The sequence below is a fragment of the Buteo buteo genome, chromosome 7, assembly GCF_964188355.1.
Source record: "Buteo buteo chromosome 7, bButBut1.hap1.1, whole genome shotgun sequence".
Lineage (NCBI taxonomy): Eukaryota > Metazoa > Chordata > Aves > Accipitriformes > Accipitridae > Buteo > Buteo buteo.
Genome location: NC_134177.1, coordinates 44,097,450 through 44,114,030, shown reverse-complemented (window position 1 = coordinate 44,114,030; position 16,581 = coordinate 44,097,450). Strand labels below are relative to the sequence as shown.

General features: G+C 41.6%; 1 protein-coding gene across 3 annotated transcripts in view; it reads right to left on the bottom strand.

The window, feature by feature from the left end:
* MED13 (mediator complex subunit 13) overlaps positions 1-15,483 on the bottom strand; it is a 59,864-nt gene extending 44,381 nt beyond the window's left edge. For all 3 annotated transcript variants that reach the window (XM_075032941.1, XM_075032942.1, XM_075032943.1), the window contains exons 1-3: positions 13,928-15,483; positions 11,736-11,970; positions 1,851-2,019 (exon numbers count right to left, since the gene is read on the bottom strand). In XM_075032941.1, coding sequence (XP_074889042.1) covers positions 1,851-2,019; positions 11,736-11,970; positions 13,928-13,993 — 470 coding nt within the window. In that variant the 5' untranslated portion in view covers positions 13,994-15,483. The remainder of the gene's footprint in view (positions 1-1,850; positions 2,020-11,735; positions 11,971-13,927) is intronic.
* Positions 15,484-16,581: the final 1,098 nt, after the last annotated feature.

Below are 16,581 nucleotides of genomic sequence, written 5' to 3'. Positions count from 1 at the left end.
TAGAAGAGTATTCCAATTTATACAAGAGAGCAAAATCCACTCAAACCATTCCACTTGACATTTCCTCCTCAATCACAGAGCGACATACTTTCCAGCTACAGAGGTGGTATCACAAAACACCTATTTCAATCATTTGGGTTTCTCCCACAGGAAGTTGCTGGGAGCAGCAGAGGCCTGAATTGATACCTCTGAACAGTTCAGCCTAACTTCCCAGAGAGTATAGATTATCCAAATTCTAGTTATTCCTAGAAGGGATGAGCCAAACATGCCATGAGTATGCACATCTGTTAACCATGCCCCTCGCTTTATTTCATAAAAGCCAGTACTCAGAATATCATGTGGTATTGAGCTATCTGATATGAAACATAGAGATTTCTCTACAATGAAGTTGTCTTACACAGATCTAATCTTTCTACACGTTTTTGCAGTGGTTCTGGACTACTTATGATGGAGTTGTTGTGTGGGTAAGCACACAATTCCTTCAGTTATTTTCATCAAGCATGCTGACCTTCTGACCTTCTTAAAAAAAGAATCAGTCTCCAAATTAAACAAACACTGCTATTTTATTTTAAAAGCTTTCATCAGCTTTTGCAGCTGCTGCAGAGCGCTTTATAGAATTACTGTAAGAGATGCCATGCCATAACTAATGCTAGTTTCAAATGGCAATTTGGAAAACCAGTTCCTCAAATGAGGGAAGCCCAGACCGTGCCAAGACAATATTGGCCTAAGTAGTTAAAAGTAAACTCTTTACTATCAATTTATAGCAACATCACAAGAAGAAATGCATGGACAAGGACACCCCAGAGAGGAAACATTTGCCCCGACCAGGGTGGAGAAAGAGATGCCTAGAACTAAAGGATAAGTTTATACATAAATTAAAAGCAGCAGTTCACAACTACTAATAGAAACACACACAAAACATGTGCTTCTGCTTCTTTTGCTACAGAACAGCTCTAATTTTCTTTCAAGTTTAAATTTATTGCAGAAGATGCCAACAATGGCCAACTCCACACCCAAAAAGCCAAGCCACTGATCTCAAAATTTCCTGCATGCAAGATTTAACACATACATATACACACACAAAAAATACTCCACACACAAAAAAAAAAACCAACATCGTCTAAGCTTTAAATTACTTTGGATTTTAAAAGCTGATTTGGGAACAGCGATTAAACTTGTTCCAGCTAACCTAGTTTTTATTCATTTCATTATTTATTGCTAGGCAACACAGACCGTGTCAAACCACGTTAGAACCATGAGAAGAAGTCCTTCCAATTCAGATCAAAAATTCTCCTCTTGCCCTCCTCCCCCTCAGCGCGGAGGCCACATGTAGTCTTTTAACACCAGTGTTCCCAGACAACCTTCTTTCTGACCAGGAGCTGACATTTCAAACTCTCTTCTCAACACCTCCCATAAGACGCAATTTATTCAAACCTCATGTGGTGCCTGTAAATAGCTCTCTAGATCCTACTTGCTCAAAGAGCGAGTCTTAGTATTTACAATCAGAATTAGTCCTAGACACTATACTGGCAAGTCCAAACAGCAAGTATCTCTTCCTACAGTTATCCTTTTCTTCCTTTCCAGAAGACTAGCTTCTTTTCCAGCATCCCTATTGTCCATGGTCTGTATATGAGTACCAGTACAGAAGAGACTGCCTACTACCTTTAGTATTACTTCCTTTCACCATAAGGAAGTTTTGAAGAACTCCAAAAAGGCAGAAAACCAAGAAAGATCAGAGATCCAGGTTCCCAAACAAACTATAAAGAGTGCTCTTAATTAAATGTTTATTCTAGCATGAAGCTTAAATAAACCCTGTAGCTTCTTCAATAAAGCAAAATAAGACATCCTACCTTTTGTTTATAGGTTTTTCATCTTTCTCATAAGGCTTGACAAACCATTTCCCAATGCGTACAAAATTCCGATTCATTAAACACCTCTCCAACAGGTTGTGAACAGCTTTGAAAAGCAGAGTTCGACATTCATAAGAAAGTCCATTCTCCCAAACACCGTCTTCCTCTTCTACAAGACAAAGGAAAAAAAAATAAATTAGCATTGAATTCTATCCTATTATTTCATGCACATATCACAATATCCTTTTCTCTCCCACAAGCTTTTAAGACATTCACAGTATACCATGCAACCAAAAAAAGCCTGTAACATTCAGATAATAACTCTACTCACTTTATAATAGTATAACAGCTAAAAGTAATCAGCTATAAAAATATCTCGTCTCCCACAAGAAAAAAAGATTCAACAGCTATTTGTTCACAAAAGGGAACAACTAGCACCAGTAGGTTATATATTTCAGCCTGCAAGATCACTGTACACTGATCTGTCTGCAAGGTGGCCCATGTTTTGGGTAGTCTGAATTAATATCCTGAAGAGTTAGCTGACAATTATGCTTAATAATAAATTGTCCAAAGCCAAACTTTCAATATATCCTAGCATCTTTAGCTACCATTGACTGAGGAAAGCTGGGCACAAGTATCATTGAGCAATTGACCCTCAATGTTCAACAATTTGCTAGAGGAAGGGGGCAGGGGGAAAATACTCGGATTCAGAATACTGGTTAAAAGCAACCTGATTCTCCCCAGAAGACTCTCACAACTGCCATTTTTCTTTTTAATTCAAAATCAAAAAGAAAGATATTTAAGCAGGCTAGTTCTGCTTTCTGATCTATACATAGAACAGAAGCGAAAAACAGCAAGCAGAAAGACAAAGCCCAGTTCATACTGATAGGATTCTGAAGTGAAACACTGAGATCTTATGTGCCCTAGAAATCAGAGTCATGGAATCCAACTTACACAAGCCAAGCTGATTTGCCAAATTGGAAAGCAAGATTCATTACAAGAAGCTGTAATCTCTTCAACCACTCTGACTTGTAATCAGTGTTTGAACATAGTTTACAGGCCCTAGAAGTATATGCGCTGGTCCAAAGAATTACAATGGCATTACAATTACATTACACAAGTAAAATGAGGGACATTTGAAAGTTCCTGTAGTATCTCTCAGTATATATGTGATATCATTCATTCCCAGCAACACACTAATATGGAGGATAATATAAGAAAACTCAAGATCTTGTCCTTAAATTACTGGCAATCAGGTCTTATCTTTATGCCTACAATTCCTTGTATATTGTGTTTTACATATATTCTCTAAGGATCTGCTACTGGTCTCCTTGGACTAACCTAGCATAGTTATTCTTATAATGCCATTGCTTTCATACTGCAAGTAGCAGCAGAGACTAGAAGATTGTCTGACATAGATAAGACGACATATTTTTACTTCAGTCTCTGGATAGTCATGGAATAAATTAGGTTGAAAGGGACCTGTGGAGGTCATCTGCTCCAACCCCCACTCAGAGTTCAAAGTTAAAACAGGTTGCTCATATCTCACGTTCATTGCCCCTCATGCACACCTCCAAGTTGCGAGGCTTGGGTTCAGGTTTAGTTCCATACAACAAGTCTTACAGTAGTGACCTGTCTGTTCATCTCTCCTTCGCAGAGGATTTTGGTTCAAATAGCTTTCCACTGGTTTGCTCGATAGTCAGGAAACCTCAGTAATACAGCCAAGTCCTTGCATTTTAAATCCCCCTTTGAAAAAAAGCCCCTTCACCTTTATCTGGAAGCCAGTTACAAGCTTAAAAGGTTGCAATAGTATTAACTAAAGTCTCAATATCCTTAAATTAGAGAGCGTGTAGAAAACCAGACACCAAAGAGCTTATTTAGAAAAAAAGCCTTACAGATTATTAAATATTTAAGACAAAGATGACAGAGAAAGAAATTTCAAGATACTATTGCAACCAGAACATGGCGGCCATATTTGTATCTTGCTAAATGCCACACAAGTAAAAATACATTTCCACTCAAGATCAGTACTGCAAGTTAAAAGAAAATTACTCCCAGTATCCTTCTCTGAGAGACAGAATAAGAGTAAACAGACCTGCCACATAATTTATAAATGAGGAGATGTGCATCATTACAGATGAATCATTACATAAAGTAATTTTCTGGTAAAGACAAGGAAAAGCAAGGAACCACATTTCCTAAATAAGAGACCCGACCATGAGTTTCCCACCCCACCACCCTATTCCAGTTTTGAAGTTCAGCAAAAGCTTGTTTTTAAAAACCATAAAGCTACAAGACAATACAGTAACTCACTAAAGAAACATTGAACAAGAAGCTTGTAACAAAAAGCAACAGAGGTCCAAAGTCAAAGGGTATAAAATGTTTGTGACAAGAGGACACTTTTTTTTTCCCCAGCTCAGAGATTTGTAGACATACACAAATGAGCAGCCCTATCCTACGGACAGCTTTGCTGTTCAGCACATACTGCTCAACTGGTAGCAAACAAGCAGCTCAATAGAGCAAACATTAACTACAAAGCTTAATGATATTGGACTTTAACTGCACAATAAACTCCACACCATTTCAAAGGTTAAATAGTTGGTTTCTATATGGCTCTTGTAATTTAAAAAAAATCATTCCAAGAATGCATCCCCTGCATCAATTACCTATTATAAGAGGAAATAGAAAGAGCTATTTCCAGCCTTTATGCCTAATTTTGTTTTGACATATTAGTGTATCAATGAGAAGATGCTGAAATTGCAGATATTGAGTGTAATTCAAGGCTTGTATTTTGATGGTCATACTATGGACACAAAGGAGAGGTTTCGATTTTCTGAAGACACTACAAAGTGCTAGGTATTTCATTTAACATTAACAGTTATGCTGACAACCAAGTTATGAACAAAAGTTTACATGTAAGAACTTGCCACAAGATTGTAATTCTTAAGAGCTCTCCTAGCTGTCTTAGTTTATTGCTGAAACAGAGCACTCTTAGATGAGCATATTATGTAGGGAAAGCGTAAGGCATTAGATGGAAATTACAATTAAAACTCTAATATTTAAAAAGATAGCATGCTGTAAGCATGCCTGCTGGTCAGGAAGAACGTCTGGTACCCAAAATAAGACCACCTGTTCAAGTTGAAGTGCATCTTGCTAAAGAAAGGGAAGGTTAAATAAGATGACAGTTAAAGATACCCTCATTTCTGAACATTATTCAAATTCATGCAAAAATAATAGCAGTAAGTGTTCTGTGTCTTTTTGAAGTCTATTTAGTCACTCCCCCCCTCCCCCCTTTTTTTAGAGTGGAGGATGGAAGGAGAGAAACATGACATCTGCTCACATCTCCCAACTACTTTTCTTCTTTCAAATTGTTGTCTCTCAACATGAGAAAAGTCCTCCTACTTAATAGAAATTGTACAAAGTAAACCATTTTTAAAAAGGGAGGGGGAGAAGAGGAACTTTTGTCTTCTAATCTTTCTTAAACACAATAACTTCAAATGTTCAATGTGATGGTGATAACAAACCAAAATAAGTTGCTGACTCATTTTAACAAGGTGTCAAGCCACAATTTCACTTCAGACAAGTGTTATCCACAAAAGTGCTCTGGCAACCTGAAGGTTACAAATATTTTATTTTTTATTAGTTCTCTTAGCTGTCCAAACCACTCAACTCCCCTGCGACACACTTTTATGTCAATCCATTAAACAAGTTATACACATATCATCCCACCATAATGAATTTAGTTCCCTCCCTCTTTATACCACATATTAGGCAGCGAGTTTTCCTTAAATGAAGCTAAAAAAATATCAGGAAATGAAGAATTAATGGAAACAATAGCCAGGAAAAAGCAATTTTCATACTACACAAAGAACAAACTTTCTCAGTCACCACCTCCTTGATACTACCACCATTCAATTTTAATGAAACAGCTGTAGGAGGCTATTTGCTTTCAGTACTTTTATGTTCTACTTTACATTCTTCATATAGTTCACCTGAAATAGTAAAGTTCATTTTTACTGATTATGCCCTTCTGTCTTTCTAGTGCTCTTGGACAAGCATACTATGAGGCAGGAGTTTGGAAGCATGTTCATATATGCTTAATGTATGTTTTTTGCAAGAAAACCAATTTTGAACTTCTTAATCTATATTGCAACAGATAAACATACAGTATTAAAAATGACATTTTCAAGATGACTTTTAAAGAATGTGGATTTTCCCCCTTCCTCCTTTTAACATATAGATGGTCACATCAGCAAAACCCCAATAAGCATCAATTCTTGAAAAGGCTGAATATGTTTAACATACCATTAAAAATATCTTCCTAATGCTCAATGAACCTCTAAAATAAACCATGCAAAGAAACAAATTACAGTCAAGCCTCCACTTTGGACTACAATTTCCTCCCCCACACCCCCCAATTACTTCAATTACAGAGGAAAAAAACATTCCTTAGTATCGTGACTGAGACCTGTCTTTTAAAAATACTACTTACCTTCACAGGCTTCCTTTCTGTCATCATTTGACAGCATGCCAGTTATAGAAATAGACTGATGCAAAACTGATTTATACAATCAAACTTCCTATATAAGCTTCAGATTACAAGGGAAGTATAATAAGCAAAATAGTATGAAATTGCTGCTGTATACAATATTGTAATAATATGACAGAAACATTTCAAGTAAAGTTTTCTATTTAAAAAACAGATTTTTATTTAATCTTAAAGTATTGGAATTTAAAATTGCTCAAAGCAAGAATCACCCAGTTTACTGAAAAATAATATTGAGGGCCTATATCCCTTACAAAATAAGCGAGAAACAACAGATCTTGCATGAAAAAGGGACTGAATACAATTCAAAAATACCAATTTACAAATCCAAGTAAGACAACTTAAGTTTGTTTCTAGTAGAGTTGTATCTGTTATCTATGTTCACTGAAAAGACTCTAGATTTAAGACTCAAGATATCCAAACTAGTTGGAAAATTTCATCGACTGAGAAGGAAGCCAAAATGTAAGCTACTGTCTAAAATGCCGTACTCACAATATTCAGCACCATTACAAGTTAGCTTTTATACTGCTAGCCCATTACCAGCATCACATATATGGGGTTTATGCTTTCTCTACCCAGCAGAATATTTTTGTAAATATTAAAAATTTGAAAGTATGACCTTTTTGTAAGTGTGTAGCTATGCCTGTCTATAAGGATAATAAGGTAATAGCTTTCCTTCACTACTTTTTGGGCGTAAGTTTGGCTGGTGTGGTCTGCACGGCCACAAGACAAGAAAAGCTGAAAAACTTTCTAGCTAAATGTTCCAATATCCTCCTCCACACTGTCTTCGAGTAATACCATATGCAGATACATTTTACTTATATTGTTAAATCTTACCCTTAGTGCCCATGGAGTCATTGCTCTTATTTATACAGGTACATTATGCACGTGACGTTGTACAACCAACCAACATAATATGACGCAAAATCCTCATTTACTGTGACAAAGTATCTTTTACCTTACTCCACAGATATTTCACATGCATATTGGTCAGGAGAAAAGAAAAAAGGAAAAAAGTTAAACTTCACCTTCAAGCTGGTACTTACACTGAGTCACAGAAGTTTTACAAAGACTGCTTCAGTAATTTTTGCATAATGATTATCAGTGGTTTTGCTTAAGCAGAGACACATCTATAACATGGAGGACTAAAATGCTAAGACATCAATGCACCACACAGTAAGGAACATTCGTAATGCCTTCTTATTACATACACAAAAACATACATATCCACCACAGATAAGTTACTTAAGCTCACCCTACTGACATTAAGCACAAAATTTTTAAGAAAGCTTTTTTTTTTTTTTGTAGGAGTTAAATGGTCTTAGGAAGCAAATGTTATTAAAAAAAAAAAATGCAAGCCACTAGCCGAACTATTTTCAAAGCTCACTTTGCCAACTGCTTTCAACTGGTAGGCTTTTTTGCAGAACCCTCAGTATGATAACTGGCTCATGCTCTGGTTTCCATTGTATTAAAAGTAATGAGACGCTCAATGCTGACATCAGCACAAACCAACCAATTCACAGATTTGTTTGGAGACAAGGATTTGATCTATAATGCACATGTATCAAGAACTACACAACACACAGAAGTCTCTGCTGCCGTGACTGTTGCTGTTTTTACCACACAGTATCAACAGACAAGCAGCAGTATACAGATCTTTCTCCTTATTCTTTCAAGCCCTCTTACAAGCCAAGCAAGGAGCTAAGACTAGCATTATTTTTATACATTTATCCCATGCAGAAGCATGAGGAATACTGCTCAGCAAACAAAAACTGATTAACTTGATATATGACAGGTAGAAGGAAAACTCTTTAATTTTTAAAATAAATTAACAAGATTTAATAGACACCAGGACGAAAAAGACGCATCTTATAGCTCACCATTTAAAAGATGCAATCTGAAGGTCAAAGCCATATAGAAGCATTCCCCTATCCATGCATTAATCAAATTGTAACCATTTCCTTGGGACTACGTCTTGTACATAATTCATACCCAACTGTTCTCAGGTTTGAAACCATCTACTGCCAATTTAAAAAAAAAAAAAAAATCCAAGTGTATAGGTAACCACTTTAAAATAAGAAAGAATCTATCTGATAAAATAACTGCTGATCAGACCAGTGAGAGACCATTGCCTTCCAAAATTTGAAGATATGTCCTACTTTAAGGTTTGAGTTGCAGGAATTACTATAATCAAGCCTCACTGTCACAACAAAAACATAACCTTTGAGGTTGTTGGGGGATAAAATAACATTTCACTAACTTCTGTCTGCCTCTAGCTATGTTGGGGTAGAAATAGACTTATGGGTTTTTTGGTATTACATACAGTAAGTAGCTTCCTAGGGAAGGAAAAAAAAAATTATAAGAGCAAAGTCAATATTACTGATCAATCAGCATCTCTGAACAAGTCTCCTTTTGACATGCCCCCAGGCAACAACAATCCCTGACCATCAACAAGACAGTTATCCAAGGCTTGATACAAGAATTCAGATATAGCCAGTAGCAGGCATTCAAACATATCTCCAGGGCAAAGAATGAACTTCTAGAATGTACAGGCTGAAGAGAGGGAGATATAGTTTATTTTTTTAATCTGATATGCATAGATGTACCCCCACAAAACTGTACATTCCCTTTTGAAGTGATCTTGGGAAGGGGACGAAAGGATTCTTGAAGGCTGCCATGTTTCAAATCCCTGAGGGTTGATAACCAAGATGCGTTCCAGACACTGAACATCCATTGTTCACTGAAACTACAAACCACCAAAAGAAGTCAAAAACTGTACAAAACACTGACCTCTCCTTAACAGGAACGGTTTCATACCAAAGGAAGCCAGAATCAAAAGTTATTAACATTGCTCTGGCATATTTCTAATTACAGCCCTTTCAAGGCCCACTTCCCCAAGAGAAGTCTGTCCGTAGGCAATAAAGGACAGGCTAGCAGCAACAGACTGCTTTTAGCCCCCCTCTTCCTCCCTCACCCCATTCTTCAGGACAATTCTTCACCTACTGAGTAGAAAAGTTCTAAATGAGGCAGCACCTTAACCTTCAGCAGCAAACAATTTCCAATCAATTTTGCAGGTAACAAGCCTCTGCTAGGAAGTAATTTATCTTTCCCATTGAAAATGTAACAAGCAATCATTGGGAGAACAGGGCAATGTGAATTACTAGGAGAAATTGTCCACCAATGAAAAAAATCCATTAGGTCTACGACAAAGGTCAGATAACATTGTTTGGGTTCAGCCATAATTCTTTCTTGTATGAGGTTCACATTAAGATTTTGTCTAATGAGAAAAAGTGCAGGTGCAGGCACTCCTCAGCCATCTCCTCTACGATCTAGCTGATTAACATCTTTATCAACTTCTGGTCAGAAGAGCCAAGCAGACTAACACACTCCAAGAAATTTTTTTGTCTCCTTTTAATTAAAAGACAACAAAAACATGCCTGCAAAAACCAAGATGTCAGACACATCGTCTACACATAGACGTAGGTAACAGTCTCACGGGTGATATGCTTTTATGTAGAAAAATATCTAACAGCAAGACATGTGGAATAGCTCCACTGAAGCGCAGACATCCACAGGTGACCCGAACAAAGAAAATACCCAAAACAATTGCAAAGACATGGCTGGGAGACACTAATCCTCTACTATCTCTCCCTTATACCCTAAGAGAGGTTAAGAGTTGTTAAGTACCTAGGATGATACGTGCTTATCTACCTGCGCAAAAGTGTAATTCCGTAAAAGCATAAATACACACTGATCTAAAAGTTCAGCTACAAAATACCACTATTTTTAGAAGGTGCCTATATACTAAATCACTAGTAGATAGATTAAAGAGAGAATGCAAAGAAAGTTGCTCAAACAAATAATTTTGATGGCCAGGTAGTGCAGAAATGCACTCCCCAAATGGCTTAACTTTTATTTGATCTTTCACTCAAAAATAGTAACATTTGTCTCAATTTAATCCCACCAGCCAACAGCATACAAAATTTACATAGATACTTTCACACAAGCGTTGGTCTTTGCTCAGGGCAGGCCCGGGCCAAAACCAGCATTTAGTCTAAGTCTAAATTACATCTCAGTCATACAAAGGATGTTCCCTGCAGTTCAAGACGGAGGTTATTCATAGGGCAAAATAAGGAAGCCTTAAATGCAATAACATATCAAGCAACGTACAGTATAAGTGCCATTTAAGATGCAAAGTTTCTAGTTCCAGGACAGACAGGAATACAAGCAACATCTCAATCTTTGAAGTCAATTATTCAAAGAAATAAACATAATTTCAGTGCATCAATTATTTTTCAGATCATATTATTTTTGTATGAAAATTCCACACGTTACTGTTTCAAGTCAACTTCCTCAGTGGCACTTCAAACTCATATTTGTTCTTCAGCTTATCCACAAACACAGACAGCATTAACAATTTCTGGTTACCAGGTCACCAAACCTTGGTCTCATTTTACACTTCAGTAATCTGAATACTGTACACTATTTGAAAGGAAATTGGAGTGATGTGACTTTTTTTTACCCCTAGAGTCAGTATAGCCTCACCACTAGACTTACACAGACAAGGTTTTTAAACCTAACTTTGTCACCTTACTGTGAGGCAACTGGGAAGCCATCTACTTCAGGAACTGAGATCAACAAGTAAACATTTTCAAAACAAGGTGACAAATTTGAAGTACAACATTATTGAGAAATAGAAATACTGCTGGTCTTTCAAAAGTCCAAGTTGGAAAGCAGGTGCAAGTTCAGAGCACTGGGGAAGGGGGGAGAGAGAAATCCTAAGAATACAAGGTTTAGAGATTCTTACACAAAAACAGCAAGCTAGTTTCAGATGCCTTTTTTTGAGGGCTTCTCACAGATGATTCGACTTCCAATCAAAACAGCTCCATACGGTTCAAGAGTTGCCCAGATCTCTACAATTCTTATTACATAATAAAATGGGCTTTACTATTTGAATTTGAAAGTTCTAATTGCCCAACAAAAGGGATCTTATCAAAACACATTTAAAACATCACTTCTGAATCACAGGCACAGCTTTAGGCACAGCTTTCTTGTGAAGAAGCTACCAAAATTCATAGGCTCTTTTTTTTTTCAAAAGAAACAAGTGGGGAGCAAAAACTTGTTTCTTGAAAATCTAGCAGTCCAAGATGACCTAAACACAGACAGCAGCTGTTTGGTCACTGCGCTGCCGTAATAATTTGGTGTAGATTATAGGAATAACTTTATCTTATCTATAGACAACAGTCCATCTAGTACAGATTTTCTAAGGGCTGGCAGAAGACAGCCCTGAGTAACAGCATCCTTTCACTGACCAAAAGAAGGTATTAATTTCCTCCTACCTGAGAGATCATGATGAATAAGGTCAGCAAAGTTGGGGTCATCACCCCACCAAAATATCCATAGCTCCCTACGTCCAGGTCTCTGGTCTCGGCGCCAAACACTGAGTACATCCGCCTTCAGACAGCGACTGAAACTGCTCAAAATAGGGTCCTCTTCCGTGACCGGAAAGAGAATTGGGGCAGATGTTGGACCCTGCCATACGTATCGCTTCCATTTAATCCCAGTTAGATCAGCCTAAGGGAAGGAAAAGAACAACTGTCAGACACTGGGGTAGGTACATCCTCAACAGAAACATCCTGCTGTAACAAGATGATGGCACAGGAAGAGGCGGGTGGAAGGAAGAAAGCAAGAATTAATCCAACAAAATATAACAGAAACCATACTTCCAAGTTTTGTGTACCTTAGAAGACAAACTGAAAATAATCAGGCACCCTGTTTTAAAGTCTCCTTTAATAACTGCAGTAAAGCAAGAGCTGTTCATTTTCACTGCAGCTTTAAGATTACAGAGAGAAAAGTCAGATTTGATTTAAAATAAAAGTGAAAGATGAGTGAATAATGTAATTATTTCCAGGCTGCAACTGTCCAATCTACTAAACACTTGCCTTAGCAACAAAAAGAACGTCCTTTTTGCTTACTTATGCATACGCTACCTTTTCAATCCAAGATTACTCTAAGGAAATAGGTAATACAGTAAATCTAACTCAAGCATACATTCTTCCAGTCATCTACTTTGGAAAATTTCACAAGTTTCTCCATTGTAAGAAATCCTCTATGTCTCACACAGGAAGCTTCTCAAGTACACTTATTTTACCAAGAGCTATCACACTTTTCATCTCTCACACCACATTTTAAGAATTTCAACCCTGGTTTTATCATTAAATTATATATCAGACTTGCGTCCGCATTGATTATGATCCACTAAATCCCCTTCTAGGCAAAAATTTGTTGGACTTCCTAAAGTAAGAGAGTTACTGCTGTAGGTAATGGGAAATAGACAATTCCTGGATTATCTACAATGCAATACCATACCAAGTTTTAGCACCAAGTTTTTTCACTTGAGCACAGTCACCTCAAGGCACATAGGGGAGGCATTGCCCCTGGGTTCTCTTTTAAAAGGGAGAACAAGGTGGGCTGGCATTTGCTGGGAAGTCACTTGTGTTTTTTTTTCTTCCCAAGATGACAACACACAAAAGATTACTGCAACATTTAAACCTAACATGGCAGTCTTCCTACATTCAGGAGGAGAAGCAATTTAGATGAAAGGTAGGGAGTCTGCAACAGTTGATACTTTAGAAAGGCTTCAAGATTTAAAAATGCACTGCTAATACACAGCTGCGGGCCTGATGCAGGCTGCAGACATGTTCGGGCTGCCCAGATCCCCCTCCATCCAAAAATATTAGTACCACAGCTTGGCACAGGTTTTTACTTATAACAATCTCTAGAATAACAAATATCAGGCAGTCAGCTAAGATTAGCTCATTTGCATTAAAAAGCAGATGAAACAGCTCAGCACAGCCACCAAAAATTGCATCACTGTCCAGTTAAATCAAATTTACTTTGGGAGCTACCAAAATCAACAATTTGTACGATTTCATACTCGGGTTAAAAAAAAGACTACAAAATGGTGCACAACAAAACGTAAGATACCACCGCTTCACAGGAGTGCATCATCAAAAGCAGACCTCCAGAATAAAAACAGGCAGCAAAAGAGATCACTTTAAACAACAAGGAAGAAGGGAGCTTTCGGCTCAGATTTGTCTGGGATGTCACGAGTGGGGAAGAGAAAAGAGAAAGTTCCCCGAGATGTGGGGCTGAAAGAAGAAGGAGCAGCAGATCTCCTTACCTCCTGTGAGAAACATCACGTTCAGAAGCAGAGATAGGAAGATACGGAGAAAGAAGGAAAAGTTGCAGGCAAGGAAAGCGAAGGAAAAGGCGAGTTGCAGGGAGGATACTATCCAGGAAGAAAGCGGAGGGAGGGGCAAGGCTAGACAGACAGCGATGGAGGGGGAACCAGAGGGGCATGGGAGAGTTGGCTGGCTCCAGGCAGGGCCTACTCTGAGGACTCATCCAACAGAAGCTATGCTAAAAATGGCTGCTTTGCTTCCACTACCCCTTCCTCCCCTCCCCCAAACCTCCTCTCTCTTTCACTCTATGTCTGTCGTGCGTGTGTGTGCCGGTGGCCGACACTTACCAGGCAGAAGAGGTTGGAATGGCAATCCTCCAGGCTGGCCCCGTTCGGCACGAAGCAGGAACTCATCCTCACAGCCACAACCCACACGCCATTATCCCACAGCCTCCGACAAGAAAGAAAGAGACAGACAGAGAGAGAGAGAGAGACAGACACCGAGAGGGAAAGGGGGGAGGGGGGACTATGCACACGCACAAATAATAATACAATTAAATAAGGGATTTACATACAGACACACACGCACGCGAAATAGTGGCAGGATAAATAACCCAGGAGGAGAGTGGTATCGGAGAGGGGGGTAAAAAAATATATTAAAAAAATTTAAAAAAAAAATTTTAAGAGAAACTCGGAACGTTTTCTCTTCTTCTGGATATCAAACGGGGGGGTAAAGCCACCGTGGAAGGGGAGAACAGAAAGAGGGAGGTGGTAAGTAATCCAACGACGGGAGATTAAGATCAAAATCCTCCCTGTTCCTCTTGTCTTCTCATTCGCATAAGGAGGGGAGGGAGAGGAGGTAAGGTGAAGGGGTAATTGATCCAACAAGAGAATAAAAATGGGGTAATTAATCCAGGGGGGCTAGGGGTAAAAATCAGTTGACATCCCTCCTTCCTCTCTTCTCAGATGCCAAGCAAGAGAAGTAGGAAAAAATAAATAATCCAGTGGGGGCAATTAATCCAGAAACCTCCCTCCTCTTCCTCCTGTTTCTTTAGTCATCAGATGAGAAAGGGGCAAATTGTGGAATGACTGGGAAGGATTGGCTGTGGGAGAGAGAAAAATCCAGGCTCGTCTCTTCGGAGTCCGAGGGCAACAGGGTGTGGGGGGGGTCAGATTCTTCTCCCCTGCTCCAAAAATATTCCAAATAAATTAAAATTTAAAATCATAAAAACAAACTTCAGGGGCCAGAAGCAAGGCGAGTCTGAAGAATTCGTAAAGGCAGGACAAGAAAAATTTCCTGGGGTGTACCCCAAAAACACATCTGCGGGGGGCAGGGGAGGGGGGAAGGTATTCCTTGAGAGAGAAAGGCCGCAAAAGTCTCCTTAGCAGCCCAGCAAGGGATTAAATTCCCCTGTGGAAACCCCCCCTCCCCAAAACAAAATACTCTTCGCAGAGAGGGCGAAACCAAAATATCCTCCGTTGGCTAAAAATCCTTCCGTGGGGAAAGAAGGGAGGGGGGAGAGGGGTGGAAGGAGGAAATTGCGGGTGACCCTCGAAGTCTCTTCGGGGAAGGATGGAGGAGTCTCCCAGAGGCCGATCCCCAGTCCTTTCGGGGGAGGAGGAAGGGGTAAATCGCAGAGTCTCTTCAGGGAGGCTCGCCACCCCCAGCTGTCCTCCGGGGCCGAGGGAGCCCCACAAAGTCCACACAGCTGGGCGGGTCTCTTCAGGGGAGCCCGGACCCCGCCAAGTTACCGCCGAGAGCCGGAGGAAGGGGGGGGATCCGGGGCAGGGAGGGCCCCCTCCACCGCGCCAAACCCCGCAAGACCCCTTCGAGCTGGGGGCGGGGGGGGGGCAGGGAGGTGAAGCGGAGAGGGACCAGCCTCGCAGCTGGGCTGGTCCCTTAAAAAAAAAAAAAAAAAAAAAAAAAAAGGAAAAAAAGGGGGCGGCGAGAAAAAATATAAAATGATAGTCTTCAAACGGAGCGGTCTCTTCTGCGGGGGGAGGGAAGCGAGCCCCGAGGCCCCCCCGGCGGGGCGGGGGCCCCCGCTCTCCTCAGATGAGGGGTCTCCGGGAGGGCCGGCGAGCCGGCGGTTGCCGCGGGAAGGCTCCGCTCCGCGCCGCGCCGCGCCGCCCCGCTGCGGCGTCCCCGCGGGGGGCAGTGGGCGGAGGGCCCCCTCCCCGAGGTCTCCTCGGGAGGGCGGGGAGGCGGCGGCCGAGCCCCGGCCTCTCCTCAGCCGGAAGGGCCGCGGGGGAAGGGGTCGGAGCCCCACAATTCCCGGCCCCGCCGCCGCCGCTGCGCCGAGACAGAGGGACGCGGCGGCCGCTGCCGTTGCTGGCGGAGTCGTTGCCCCGAAACCCCCGCCGGCGGGTCTCCTCCTCGCTTCCCCTCAGCGGTGCCTCTGTCGGCGGCTGCCCGGCCGCGGCATCCTGGTCAGCCAGCTCCCCCCTCAGCGAGTCTCCCCCATGTCGCGTCGCGGCCGGATAAGGGAGGGGGGGGGGAGGGAGGATTCTTCTCCCGTTTAATTCCGAGCCCCTTTTTCTTTAATGGCGGCCACAGGGACGAGAGTCGGGGCCCCCCTGCCGCGCTCTCATTGGCCGGCGCGCCGTCACGTGCGCCTGCACAACGATGGCCGCCGTCGCTGCTGGGGGAAGGAGGCTGCGGCGGCGCGGCGCGGCCGCCAGGCGCGTCCTGGGCGCTGGAGAGCCGCCCGCCTTCCTCGTTGGGAGGCCGCCATCTAGCGGCCGCGCCGGGCCGTGGCGCGGCGGGCTGCGCCGCAGGTTGGGGCGCAGCGGCAGCGGGGCCGCCTGTTCGAGTCCCGCCTCCCCCGCCAAGGCCCGCGGTCGCCGGGCCCCGGGGGGGCTCGCTGTCCCCCTAATCCCCCCCGTGGCTCCCATCCGCTCGTGGGCATCACCTCGGGGGCTGTGCGGGAGGCGTTTCTCATGCACCCATCGCTGCTGGGCAGCCTGGGGCCAAAGTCCGGGCACAGACTGTCCCACCGGCA